Consider the following 12431-nt stretch of genomic DNA (forward strand, 5'->3'; position numbering starts at 1 on the left):
AGAAATAAGAAATGGGTGGATTGGAGAGGTGAAAAGGAAGAATCCCCTGCCCATCCTCAGCATTCTCTCCCTGCAACACCCACCCAGGCCCTTCCTTCCCCCCACCCTGGCTCACCACTCAGAAGCCAGACAGTTTTTGGATGACCCCAATCCTACGATCCTTTATGACCACAAAGTACCATGGGCTTGTGTTGGACACAGAAAGAAATCAGGAATGATTTAAGCCCCAGTTAGAATAAGGTTAAGAACTACTGTAAGAAGCAACACTGCCTCAGCACATTGCAGGCCCAAAACCTGCAATTGGTAAAGTCACACTGGGGTTTGTCTGCTCTACACCCATCTAGCCACCATTATTAGTCCCACAAGTTTCATTCACTTGTTCTTGCCTTAAAAAAAATAAAGTAAAGAAAAACTAAGTAACAGAAGAAAGAACAAAAAAAAGAAAGAAGTGTGTTGTTACCTGAGCACCCACTAGCTGCAACAAGGCTGAGTTCACAGGGAGGAGATCAATATCTGTATTGATAGTGGTCTGGTCGAAGGGGCATGCCTTACGGTGGAGCTTGTTGAGGCACATCTTGCAGACAGTGTGGCCACAGCCCAAGCTGATGGGCTTCCGGATCGTTTCGTCAAAAGTCTGTGTGCAAATTGGGCAGGAGAGAAAATCCGTCCATTGTGGAGCTTGTACAGGCATGGTTTCAGAAGTTAATTCACAAGACAAAATCTAAAGCATAGATTCCACTGGAATCAAAATCTTTGACAAAAATGTTTGTTTTTAAATATCTTCTGTAAGTACAGACAGCCAGCAGAGAGTGTGAAACATAACCTGAAAGAAAAGGGAAAAATGAAGTTAGCCCTCTGTATTGCAAGAGGCATTTTAAGTCCTTAATGTTATTAATCTAATTGTTGAACATGGACTGGCCTAATTGAATTGGGAGCGCAATTCAGTATTTAGAACAGGATACTTTGAGTCATGACCTCTGTTCTACTGACAGCTTTGCCCTTACCTTGGCCGAGTCACAAACCTCTCAGTTTTTACATAATTGTAAAAATGGGAACAATTATCTACCTTATGAATAAAGCTGGATAAATTGATATTTGCAAAGAAGGAGAAGAAGGTCATGAAAAACAAATTGAGCAAAATAATATAAATCAGGTTTTAATCAAATAAATGTCAACATCAGGTTTCCCACTGGATTTAAAAACACACCTTCAGTTAAACTGACACAAAGTTGTTCAGACAAGGCTTGATCCAAATCCCTTCAAAGTCAATGGAAATGTTCTCATTGAGTTCAACTGGCTTGGGATCAGGCAAAAAATGAAGGTGCAAAAAATTTCTATGTAACATGCGCACCTGGAAAACAGGACTAGTAGCATCAAACTAATTCAACAGTCTAAGAAATGAGAACATAGCCTGCACTAATGACATGACCCAAATATCAGATATGCACAGATTGATATGAATCTTGTTTTCAAAAAGAATTTTCCTTTAAAAGGTGAACTACAAAGCAAAAGCAGAAAACCAAGTTAAAACCACATAGGTTTCCAAGCAGCATTCAGCCCAGAAATTAAAAAAATAACAATTTCCCCCTTCCCAACATCAAGTCATCTTGATGCTTCCTGATTCACTGAAGATAGCCTAGAACGTAGAGTTTAGTGACATTGCAAACTACTTCAATCTGTAGTATTTGTAAAGTTTGACTTCATGTACATGAGATGTCACTTGAGATAGCCTCAGCGACTCAGGAAATCAAGAAGATTCCACAGAACAAAAAGAATTTTAAGAGGCAAGTCAAAATGCATGTCCATGTTGCATGCCCATCAATCCACTAGTCATCCATAGCCTTGTTAGCAGGGATCCCAGGACAGAAATCGATGCTTAACTCATTTTTATTTTTGCTGAAAGATCATCCTTAAACTCTGAAATACTTCCAATTCCAACAATGCATTTTGCTCTCGGTAAAAAGTACTGCAGACAAGAAAAGGGGAACAATGCTGCCTAATTTGGTCATTTAACACATATGCGATACCTTGCTGCATGCATTTGGAGAAAAAGCCTTGGTCTGGAAGATACTTCATCATCATCATTCTACAGCAGTTGTCCGCAACCTTTTTAAGGACAAGATCACTTTTTGAATGTAAGATCAACCCAGGGTCTATCCTGCCCCTTCCTTGAGGCCCTGCCCCACTGACTCCATTCCCCCTTCCCTCTGTCACTCGCTCTCCCCCACCCTCACTCACTTTTACTGGGCTGCGGGCGGGGGTAGGGGGTACAGGCTCTGGGCTGCAGCTGAGGGATTCGGAGTGTGGGAGGGTGCTCCAGGCTGAAGCTGGGGCAGGAGAGGGTGATGGGTGCGGGCTCTGTGAGGGAGTTTGGGTACAGAAGGGAACTCCAGGACGGGGCTTAGGAGGGGGTGCAAGGTGCAAGCTCCATCCAGGAGGCACTTATCACAGGTGGCTCCCAACTGGCGGTGCAGTGGGGCTCAGGCAGGCTGCGTGCCTGCCATGGCCCCACGCTGCTCCTGGAAGCAGTTGGCACGTCTCTGCGGCCTCTGGGGGGAGGCAGCAAGTCTCCGTGCACTGCCCGCATCCACAAGCACCGCCCCCACAGCTCCCATTGGCCAGGAACCAGTCAATGGGAGCTGCGGGGACAGTGCTGGGGGTGGCCCACGGAACCGCCCCCTCTTCCCCCACAGGAGTGGCAGAGACATGTCAGCAGCCAGCCACTTCGAGGAGCTGCGTGTGGCCACAGCAAGCAGGCATCCTGCCTGAGCCTGCTGCACTGCTGGACTTTTAGTGGCCCGGAGATCATGATCAACTGGCAGAGGCTCCAGGGTCGACCAGTCATTCACAATCAATGGGCTGGTGACCACTGTTCTACGTATTGATGGAGACAGTGTGCTGCAAGTAAGGGAATCTTCATTGTGTGTCTGTGGCATTGGGAACTAAATCAACTAAAACCCTGAGAGGCAGTGAGAAGAGGATTCTTCAGGAAGTCAACTCTGGACCACAATGAGCGACAGTGACTGGTTCCAAGAGACACACATCCAACCCTTCTTCGTTGAAAGAACCATTGCCACAACACGGGGCCTTTCTATATTTTAAGAAATGTAGCAGAGATACTTCCTACTGCTCTTACAGATTTCACTGAATATTTCAAGAGAATTATAACCTGGGAAGTCTTTGGCATTCATGATCTGAATGTCAAAAGAGGAAATGAATGCTGATAAATGTAAGGAAGTACAAGATAAAACATCCCCTTGCTGTGAAAAAAATTCAACAGAAGAAAAACAAAACAAAACTGCTATGAGAAACAAGGTAACAGACTAAACATGAATAAGAACAAATTATTAGAGTAATATCTTTATCATGGAAAAAGCACTGTTAATGAGATATTACAAATATCTTCAGTCTGAAATTTATCTTCTACCAAAAGTTACCAAAAGCCAGTGGGGCTGCATGGATTTAGTTTCATTCTAAATAGGATTTTCAATAAGAACTTATTTCTATTATACACAACTCTAGTACTTTTGTGAAAGTATTTTCCCCCTTCCTCTCCCGCTTTACAATTACTCCTTGGAACCTTGAAAATCATTTCCTCACTGCACTGATTTTCCCTTCAATCAGGAAGGAGCATACTTGTTTGCTATAATATTTTTAAATAGAATGTTACTATGCATGCTGGGTAGTAGCCATTTGTCAAAAGTTAGTAGGTTGGACACTTTTACTTAAAAGTACAGTTTTAAATGGGACTAACGGCCTCCAAATTAGAACCTGTTTTAATCAGAGGTTTCAGAGTAACAGCCGCGTTAGTCTGTATTCGCAAAAAGAAAAGGAGTACTTGTGGCACCTTAGAGACTAAACAATTTATTTGAGCATAAGCTTTTGTGAGCTACAGCTCACTTCATCGGATGCATTTAATCAGAGGTACTCTAAAAACCATGCACAACTAATCAAAATATTTTGTCTGAAAAACCTGGTTAACTTTGTGTCCCAGAGTTTAGTGTAACTTGTTCACAACTATCCTACCTGATCAAAGAAAGTTGCCAGTTAAACCAAGGCCAAGACTAACAGTATCACATATGACCAAGACTGGTTCAGTCAATAGTATCATACCACTGCAAGCACTCAGACAAAAAAGAGGTTTAACAACTGTGTACATCCCAGAAGTGTCTCATTTTTCTCCACACTTGAAGCCTTAAAGTGTGGCCAAGGAGGAGTGAATAGGAATCAATACAACTCAGTCTGTTAATGAGGCTGTTATTGACCACCACAAGGCACTAGCTGGAGGCTTTTCCTATGCCCAACTCCTCAACTTTACCAACCTATGGAGTGAGAATTTGGAAACTTGTTTTTAGAACAACCTCCATACCCCAGAATGAACATATTTCTATTTCATCCATCATTGAAAAACAAGCCTGCTAGTAACACAGACATGCAAAACAAATTGTTCTACTTCTTACAGGATTATCATATCATTAAACAAAACTAGGAAAAATAATCATTGATTCATATGAACCATACGAACCAACTATAAACATCACAGGGAATTTGCTTCCTATCATTTGTTTGTACGTCCATCTCAAACACTTGAAGCAGAGTCACTCTCAGTTACCCTACAAAAGCTGGTTTGGTTATCACTATGCTTTCTTAAGATTCCGGCAGACGCAGGAAGCAAGACAAAAAGTAAGTAAAATCTAATATATGCATTATTTCCCATAAAGTAGTATGAAGAAGTTTGAATGTTTAAGTGCCAGCTGTTTGAAGTTCCTTTCCATCAAAAAGGTGAAATTTAAAAAGCCAGAATTCTTTTCCCAAAATAATGTATATAATTCAAAAACAGTATGGGCAAGTTATTTTATAGCTTCTTAAAAAAAAAATTCATGGCCTTAAACTCAACATGAGAAATTTCAGGCTCAAAAGAGTTGTTCCCTAGATAGGGAGAAAGTTTTTAAAAAAAGACTTATAATGGAAGGGGTAATACTACTTTAAAAATGGCTTCTCTACCAAGGGATTTAACCACAGCTCCGTTCCATAATGCAATCCAAACAGTATTAAAATTCACATTTGAAACAAAAGGACATTTTGAATTCATATTCCTATCCTGGATTCTACTTTTTTTTCATATTTACAGACTCCTGTACTTAAAAAAAAAACAAAAAAAAAAAACAAGTCCTGGCTATGCCAAGACAACTGGAGTAACTTTATGTATCTATTGTAATATTTATCCATTGTCCTGACAAAGTTCTTATATAAAACTTTTAGTTTTCCACACTAAGAATAAAGCCATGGAATCATCCATCTCTGTGGCCAGACTGCAGAGTTAGAAAGAAGAAAAAAAAAAAAACCCATATGCAAGTAAAGGAACACACTTGGGTGGCTCCTAATTAGCCTAAGCAAAAAGACACTGAATTGGTAGATTGCCCACTCGCAAAGTGCTGACTTGATGTATGCCAGTAGGCAAAAGAGGAAATATAAAATACAGATAAAGTTGTCTAACCACAGCCCTGGAAGCAAAGCTGCAATCCCCGCAACTTCCACTTGTCTAGAACAACAGGACGGTAAAAGTATACTTGTTTTTCATCATCATGGTAAAGGGTGGGCAAGAGGACTTTGTGCCTCTGCTGGTACATTTCCATACTAGTTTTGGAAGGCTGCTACAAAACCACTTACAAAGTTCAGCTGAAACTCCCCTCTTTCTTGAGGGTATTTCAGATTAAGACCTGTGAAAAATGTTGCTGTGCAGAGTCAAGCAACAGATATGTAGCCAAAAAGCTCAGAACAGGTCCCTTGGTCAAGAAAGGTGATGGCAATGAAGTTGGTGGTATATGCACTGGTAAAGTATCTAAATTAATTAGCACCAAAGCCTTGAGCTGAGAAGGGGTACCAATCAAATGATATGTCAAGACTAGAAAGGAACCACCAAAGGCAACATGCATCAGTGGTAGTAAAGGAAAACAATCCTTTTCTCTCGCCTTAGAATCCTTCTAAGGATCTGAATGTTCTCTTTCTTTCCTCTTACCCCAAATACCAGGGTAGGTAAAAATCTTTAAATCTGATCTTTTTAAAGTTAACTTAAATTGGATTTTTTTCCTGTTTAAAACATGATTTTTTTTTAAAATAACCAATTTTTAATTATGGCAACCTATTCTAAGATCTAAAATTATAATCTATTAAAATAATTTACATTAATTAAAAAATAAACAGTGCATGTGTGCGGGCAAGTTTTAAAGAAAGTGAAACCACTGAACTGGTTGAAGTCACTGGCAAAGCACCTAGACGCAGAGTCTGAAGTGCTCAATCAGCTTTTGACAGCAGTAGTCTCTTCTGCAGGTGGAGAAAAGTGATTTTCATTTCAGTTTATTCAACTACTTCAGTTCAGTGACTAGTTCATTCAAAGTTAAGAAACCAATTAGGAGGTGAAAAAAAGGCAGAAAAGCTTGTCCCCTTCCACATTATGAAAAAAAACAAAGTAAGGATGAGATCTAATTCAAAAATTTTGACAGACATGGTGACCTAGAAACAAGCAGTTTCATTTACTAACTACACAAAAAAATTGGTTTAATAATTGTTTTTATCTGGAAAAGCATTTTGATAACATTTTTTTCTTATCTATCCAGCACATGTAAAATGTTTTCTTGGTTTTTTTTTTAAACTAAAACTATTTGAAAATGACATTTTTGTGCATTTAGTGGAATTTGCATTTCCATAAAGCTTAACACAAATCATAAATAAAAATTCTATCTAGCAAACAGATACATGTACATCATTCACCAATTTCCAACATAATATTGTAAAAAAATTAAGAATCTGAATAAATATAAGTTAAGCTATATAATTGCTTAAATGCGTACATATATAGCATACCCTCCCAGATAGCAAAAAGCACCAAGTTTAGCGTAAAGGCTATACTTAGTTGCAAATCCACATGTTTTAATGGTTCACAACCAGTGAGAATTAAAGAACTAAAGTACAAATGCAAAATAAGATTAAAATTGATGCTTTAAATCAAATTTTTCTGCTTGCTGATTTAAACCATTATTAAAATTGGTGATTTAAATTGCTTTGATTTAAATCAATATACCCTGCCTAATTGGTTCAACAGGAACTCAGGAGCCTTGCATCTCACTTGTGGCACAGACCATTGTCAACTCTAATGACATGAAACAACCTTTTATGCCGATGGTGCAATATGGGAGATTTTGGGGGGGGATGGAGCTTGTAACACTGGATGGGGACAGAGGGGAAGCTAGATCCCAGCCAACTGTTGTCTTGCAGAGAGACTTCTTGGGCCCAATATCATCAAGGGCAGCACCAAGACTGGGGCAACAGGGCATGTCTCAGGTCTCTTTTCAGAAAACCTCAGCAAAAAGACAGGCCTTCTTACTCCTGAAGGAGTGATGGAAACAGCAGGTTGAAGGCTTAAGGAAACCAAGGGCATGTCTATTCTTCCTTGTCAGGGAGTAAAGGTACAGCAGATCATGCACTGGGATATGATGTTGGTTTCTCCCAGGCACACAACAGCTAATGTGGGTATCTATCTTGGAATATATAGCTCAGCCAGATGCCCATCTTAACGCTATGTGGAAGCTGGGACTTACCACAGCCTCAGAATTAACCTGAGGTGAAAGGCCCCTTTACAATACAGTATAATTCAACAAACAACACTATAAACTAGCTCATGAATACCAGGCAGTTCTGTAAGCTCTCTGTGGCAAAGGAGTTAAGGTGATTGGGGGCGCACTCCCTTCTACTGAGCCAACTATATCAGCACAGCACTTTCACCCACCAAGGATATTGCTTTTCTACATAATTGTGCAGCTCTATGTCAGAGGCAACAAAATCTTATAACTGGAAATGCACAGAAGCCCTTGATGAATATTCATATACAGTAACTCCTCACTTAAAGTCATCCTGGTTAATGTCGTTACGTTGCTGATCAACTAGAACATGCTTTTTTAAAAGTTGCGCAATGCTCCCTTATAACATTGTTTTGCAGCCTGCTTTGTCCACTGCTTGCAGAAAGAACAGCCTGTTGGAGCTAGCTGCTGGGGGCTTGGAACCAGGGTGGAACAGCAGCCCCCGTATCAGCTCCCCGCTCCCCATGCATCAATTGCCAGACAACCCAGCTGTCCCTCCCCCTCACTGCCATGTGCTGCTCCTGCCCTGTGCCTTGGAGCTGCTCCCCGGAGCCTCCTGCTTGCTGTGCAGGGGGGGAAGAAGAGGGGGGCTCATCTCAGGGTGTCCCCCTCCCCCTGTACTGTACCTTTTTCAACAGAGCGGGGGGGGGATGGGGGAGGGAACATGACAGGGCTCAGAATGGAGGGAGCTTGCTGGCAACAGCTGCTGTCTCAACTTGCTGATCTACTTACAAAGGCACTGTACTTCGATCAGGAACATTGTACTTAAAGGGGCAATGCATGTCTCTATCTCTTTCTCTCTCTCACACACACACGGTGTGTGTCTGTCTCCGCTCCCTCCATTCCAAGGTGTTAACCCTTGAGGCCTCAGCCAAGTGCTAGTTCATCTTTTAGCAGTAAGGCATTCTCTGGGAAATATCCCACCCTCTGACTTAATCACCTCAACCAAGCTTCACAATCATCATTGCTGTGAACAGTATTAAATTGTTTGTTTAAAACTTATACTCTGTGTGTGTGTGTGTGTGTGTCTTGTCTGGCAAAAAATTTTACATTAATTCTTATGAGGAAATTGGATTTGCTTAACATCATTTCTCTTAAAGTCGTATTTTTCAGGAACATAAATAAAACATTAAGCGAGGAGTTGCAGTACAAACTTCCTGCTAAAAATCAGTATAGTCGCTTCTTTCTCAGTCTTCCCACTATATGGATTTTATGCACTCTCTTCACCCACCACCCACATCCTCAACATCTTATTTCTGCCAAATTCTCTTCAGGCTCTGTTTTGGTCTCCCTTCTTTACCAAAAGTAATCAGAATAGTGATAGCAGGAGATAAGGACTTTAAGCATTGCATATCAGAAACTACAAAATGGATTTGAGACTGAAATTCAAGTTCCACCAAATACAAGAGCTGGAGAGAGCTACTGGGGGCTGCATGGAGTTATTCTTACCATCATGTGGTTTCCAGGACTACTCACTTTACTCTACCTGAAAGGTCACACAACCGTGACCCTCTTAGTAGCTGAGAAGAGCTAGAGGTAGTTTACTTGGCAATCTGCTGCTGTCTGGTCTTTCATTTGGGGCATGGTGATTCCTAGCAAGTTACATCAGTGAGCTTTACTGTCCTTTTCCCCACCAGTCCCCAAACTTGCTCATGAACTCAGATGCAATGTCACTTTATTGATGAGTTGATGATCTGAGTTACTACACAGAATGGGAGTTAATACAGAGAATTGTTTCCTGGGTGTCCGGCTGGTGAGTCTTGTCCACATGCTCAGGGTTTAGCTGATCGCCATATTTGGGGTCAGGAAGGAATTTTCCTCCAGGGCAGATTGGCAGAGGCCCTGGGGGGTTTTTGCCTTCCTCTGCAGCACAGGTCACTTACTGGAGGATTCTCTGCACCTTGAAGTCTTTAAACCACAATTGGAGGACTTCAATAGCTCAGACATAGGTTAGGGGTTTGTTATAAGAGTGGGTGGATGAGATTCTGTGGCCTGCGTTATGCAGGAGGTCAGACTAGACGATCATAATGGTCCCTTCTGTCCTTAAAGTCTATGATTCTATGAGCATGGTCCCACCCTTGTGTGTGTCTGTCCCTCCTTCATTGACTCACCTCAAACCATCTTTCTTTTTTGCATCTCTGGCTCCTGAATAGAATCATATTTGTGCTAATGTTCTTGCCCAAAGCTCTTGCCTTACAGCACCAGAAAAAGCAGAACCAACTCAGAATAGAAGGAAATTCTCATCAGTTTCATGCTTCTCCACCAAAGTTTAAAAAGTAAAATTGCATTGAAGAGTAGAACAGGCGCAATCCTCATAAGAGGAGGAAGTGGGTGGATGGAAGGACAGGAGACTCCTTTGACCCCCACAACTACATTTATTTAGGGATACTGGACTCAAACAAAAAGGATGACAGCAGCCCAGAATGAAGAGATCGTTGAATATTTCAGTACTTCCATTCAGTACCTCCACTCAAACCACACTATTCTATACTCAGATCACTAACTCAGAGCGTTAGTGAAAGTTAAATGGAGTTTACAGCAAGCCTCCTGAGCTCCCTGGCTGTGCCTCCAGGTATTACTACTCACTTTTTCCATGATCTGCAGCTACAAAGAGCTTAATCTTTATATACCGTGTCCAACATCTTGATAATCTTTTCCTTTTCAAGCTAAATAATCTTCCTCAGTCTTAATAATCATGTTGATCTTTTATAGAGATTCTCCATGGTCTCTACAATAATTTTTGTTGCTCTCTCCTAAATCTTTTCCATTTTTGCTAGGTCTCTTAAAATGAAGCAAATAAAACTTAATGAAGTATTCAGGGTGTGAGACTACCTGTCCAGTGTACGTAGTGCAACTATAAACAGTTTAATACTTTTGTCTAATCCTTAGTACAACCAAATATCACAATTATTTAGCTTTAGCCACTGAGCAGACATGCTTAGCAGAACATCCAAGATGACTTTTAGCTCTTTTTCCCCCTTCCAAGAGGTTACAACAGATTCATAAGCCAACTGGATTGTTTCAAATTATTCCTGGTACACAGTGATTTGCCTCCTGTCTATCATGAAGTTCACCAACTGTCTTGTTGTCCAACCACCAGTTTTTACCAGAGTTTATCATAATTCTTCCTAGTCACTACTAACAAAAATAATCATGTCACCAACAAATTTTGCCACCTATTTATTCATTATAGCTCAGGGCGTGCCTTAAACATAAGCAGATGCTAGAGGCCCTGGAATGCCCCAACAATTCATGGCTTGATTCCCCACTCCAACAATAGGAATGAGGTGAGACTGGAGTTCTATAAATAGAGCTCATGGAATTTTTTTTTTTTTTTAATAGTTGTGTGTGGTTTGGGGGGAGGGGCAAGGTTACCCTGAAGGGGGAGAAGGGATTGGTCCTGCCCCAGCCTGGTGAGGAGTGGAGGCCAGGGGCAAGGAGGCTGGCGAGCAAACCCACCCTGCACTCACCCTACAGCTGTATCTCCAGTCTGAGGAGACTCAGCTTGGTTCCTCGCCCTGGGCATTGCAATCTGATACACAAAGTTGCAGCAACACTCAAGTCTGGCCCTGCTGCCTCTCCATCATGACGGAGAAGTGGCCAGCCAAACCTGAAGGGCACAGAGACCCTGTGTGCCAAGTCACAATGCCACTCCCTCAAATTTAACCGGTCACTCTCCTCATGACAGAGGGGTGGCTGAGCCAAACATAAGCCGTGTTTAAAAAAACACTTCCATTTTATACTTTATTTCACATTTGAGAAATATAGGGGTTCTATCTATAAGGCTCAATCCCCAAACTCAACTGGGATCCTGCAAATCAACCCCAGAGAGAAATAAACTTATTCACTTCCAGTTCAAACTCCAATTCTGTACCCCACAAAAATCCTAATTACCATTTCATCTGTATATATGGAGACAGCTCCTGGCGACTCTAATTTAATATTTTGCAAGTAGTTGTTAACATAGCATTAACTTTAAAACTGCTGTTCCTCAACAGTAGCATAGGAAAGGGAAGACGGTGAAGTAGTCAAAATATATTTTCTATTCACGAGAAGAATAATTTTCCAGGTATGTTTCCTGTTGCCTTTATTCATCCCATATTGTGGGAACTTCTGTTAAATCTACCCGATGGAAGATCCATGCATTTTGCTGCACCTTCCCCTCAGTTGGTGGAGCAGATCCTCTGGATTAATCAATTATATTCCTCCTACACTCAGGATTATTAAAAATAAATACAAGTTGGTGGCCCAAGCAAAATGAATTGCTTGTCTCCGGCAAGTTCCCAATGGCGAAGAGTTAACATCAGAGAGAGAGAGAGAGATCGACCATATCTGAAAACCTTGCAAGCACACAGAGAACAAGGGTTTAAGGAGCTTACAGGATAAACAATCTTCTTTGGACCCTTCAAAACAAGGCTGCAACCCAGTAGGAGAACAATATGGGGGAGCTCACACTGCCACTGTCATGTAGGACCCAAGGTGAGAGGAATTCATTCTCCAAGCCTGTCAATGACTCACTTTTCACCAGCACTTCACATTAAAATAAGTTATCTGTTAACAGAACTGTTTTGAGTTTGGCCTATCTAGCAAAAAGCATTATGAATGCACTATAATATTTTCTTTCACTTCCCCTTATGATCATTTAAAAAAAAATCTTATAAAAACCTTACATTTTAAAAGGTAAAGTGAAATTATAACTATTTTACCCAACTCCTTTACCAGCCAGAAGAAAATGGTTATTTAGATACAGTTCAAAACTGTGCATCTTTTTCTGTCTTTAAGAACAGACAGAGC

The 12431-nt window shown here is 41.1% G+C and overlaps 1 protein-coding gene across 10 annotated transcripts in view; it reads right to left on the reverse strand.

Annotated features, from left to right (window-relative positions):
- The window catches only part of RC3H1 (ring finger and CCCH-type domains 1), a 99260-nt gene that overhangs the window by 47390 nt on the left and 39439 nt on the right, over positions 1-12431 (reverse strand). For 9 of the 10 annotated variants that reach the window (XM_073356422.1, XM_073356427.1, XM_073356421.1 and 6 more), the window contains exon 2: positions 461-823. In XM_073356422.1, coding sequence (XP_073212523.1) covers positions 461-691 — 231 coding nt within the window. In that variant the 5' untranslated portion in view covers positions 692-823. Of the gene's footprint in view, positions 1-460; positions 824-2027; positions 2188-12431 lie in introns of those variants that run through there. The other variant, XM_073356420.1, reaches the window with a different exon arrangement.

This window comes from Lepidochelys kempii, chromosome 8 (genome assembly GCF_965140265.1).
Source record: "Lepidochelys kempii isolate rLepKem1 chromosome 8, rLepKem1.hap2, whole genome shotgun sequence".
Classification (NCBI taxonomy): Eukaryota; Metazoa; Chordata; order Testudines; family Cheloniidae; genus Lepidochelys; species Lepidochelys kempii.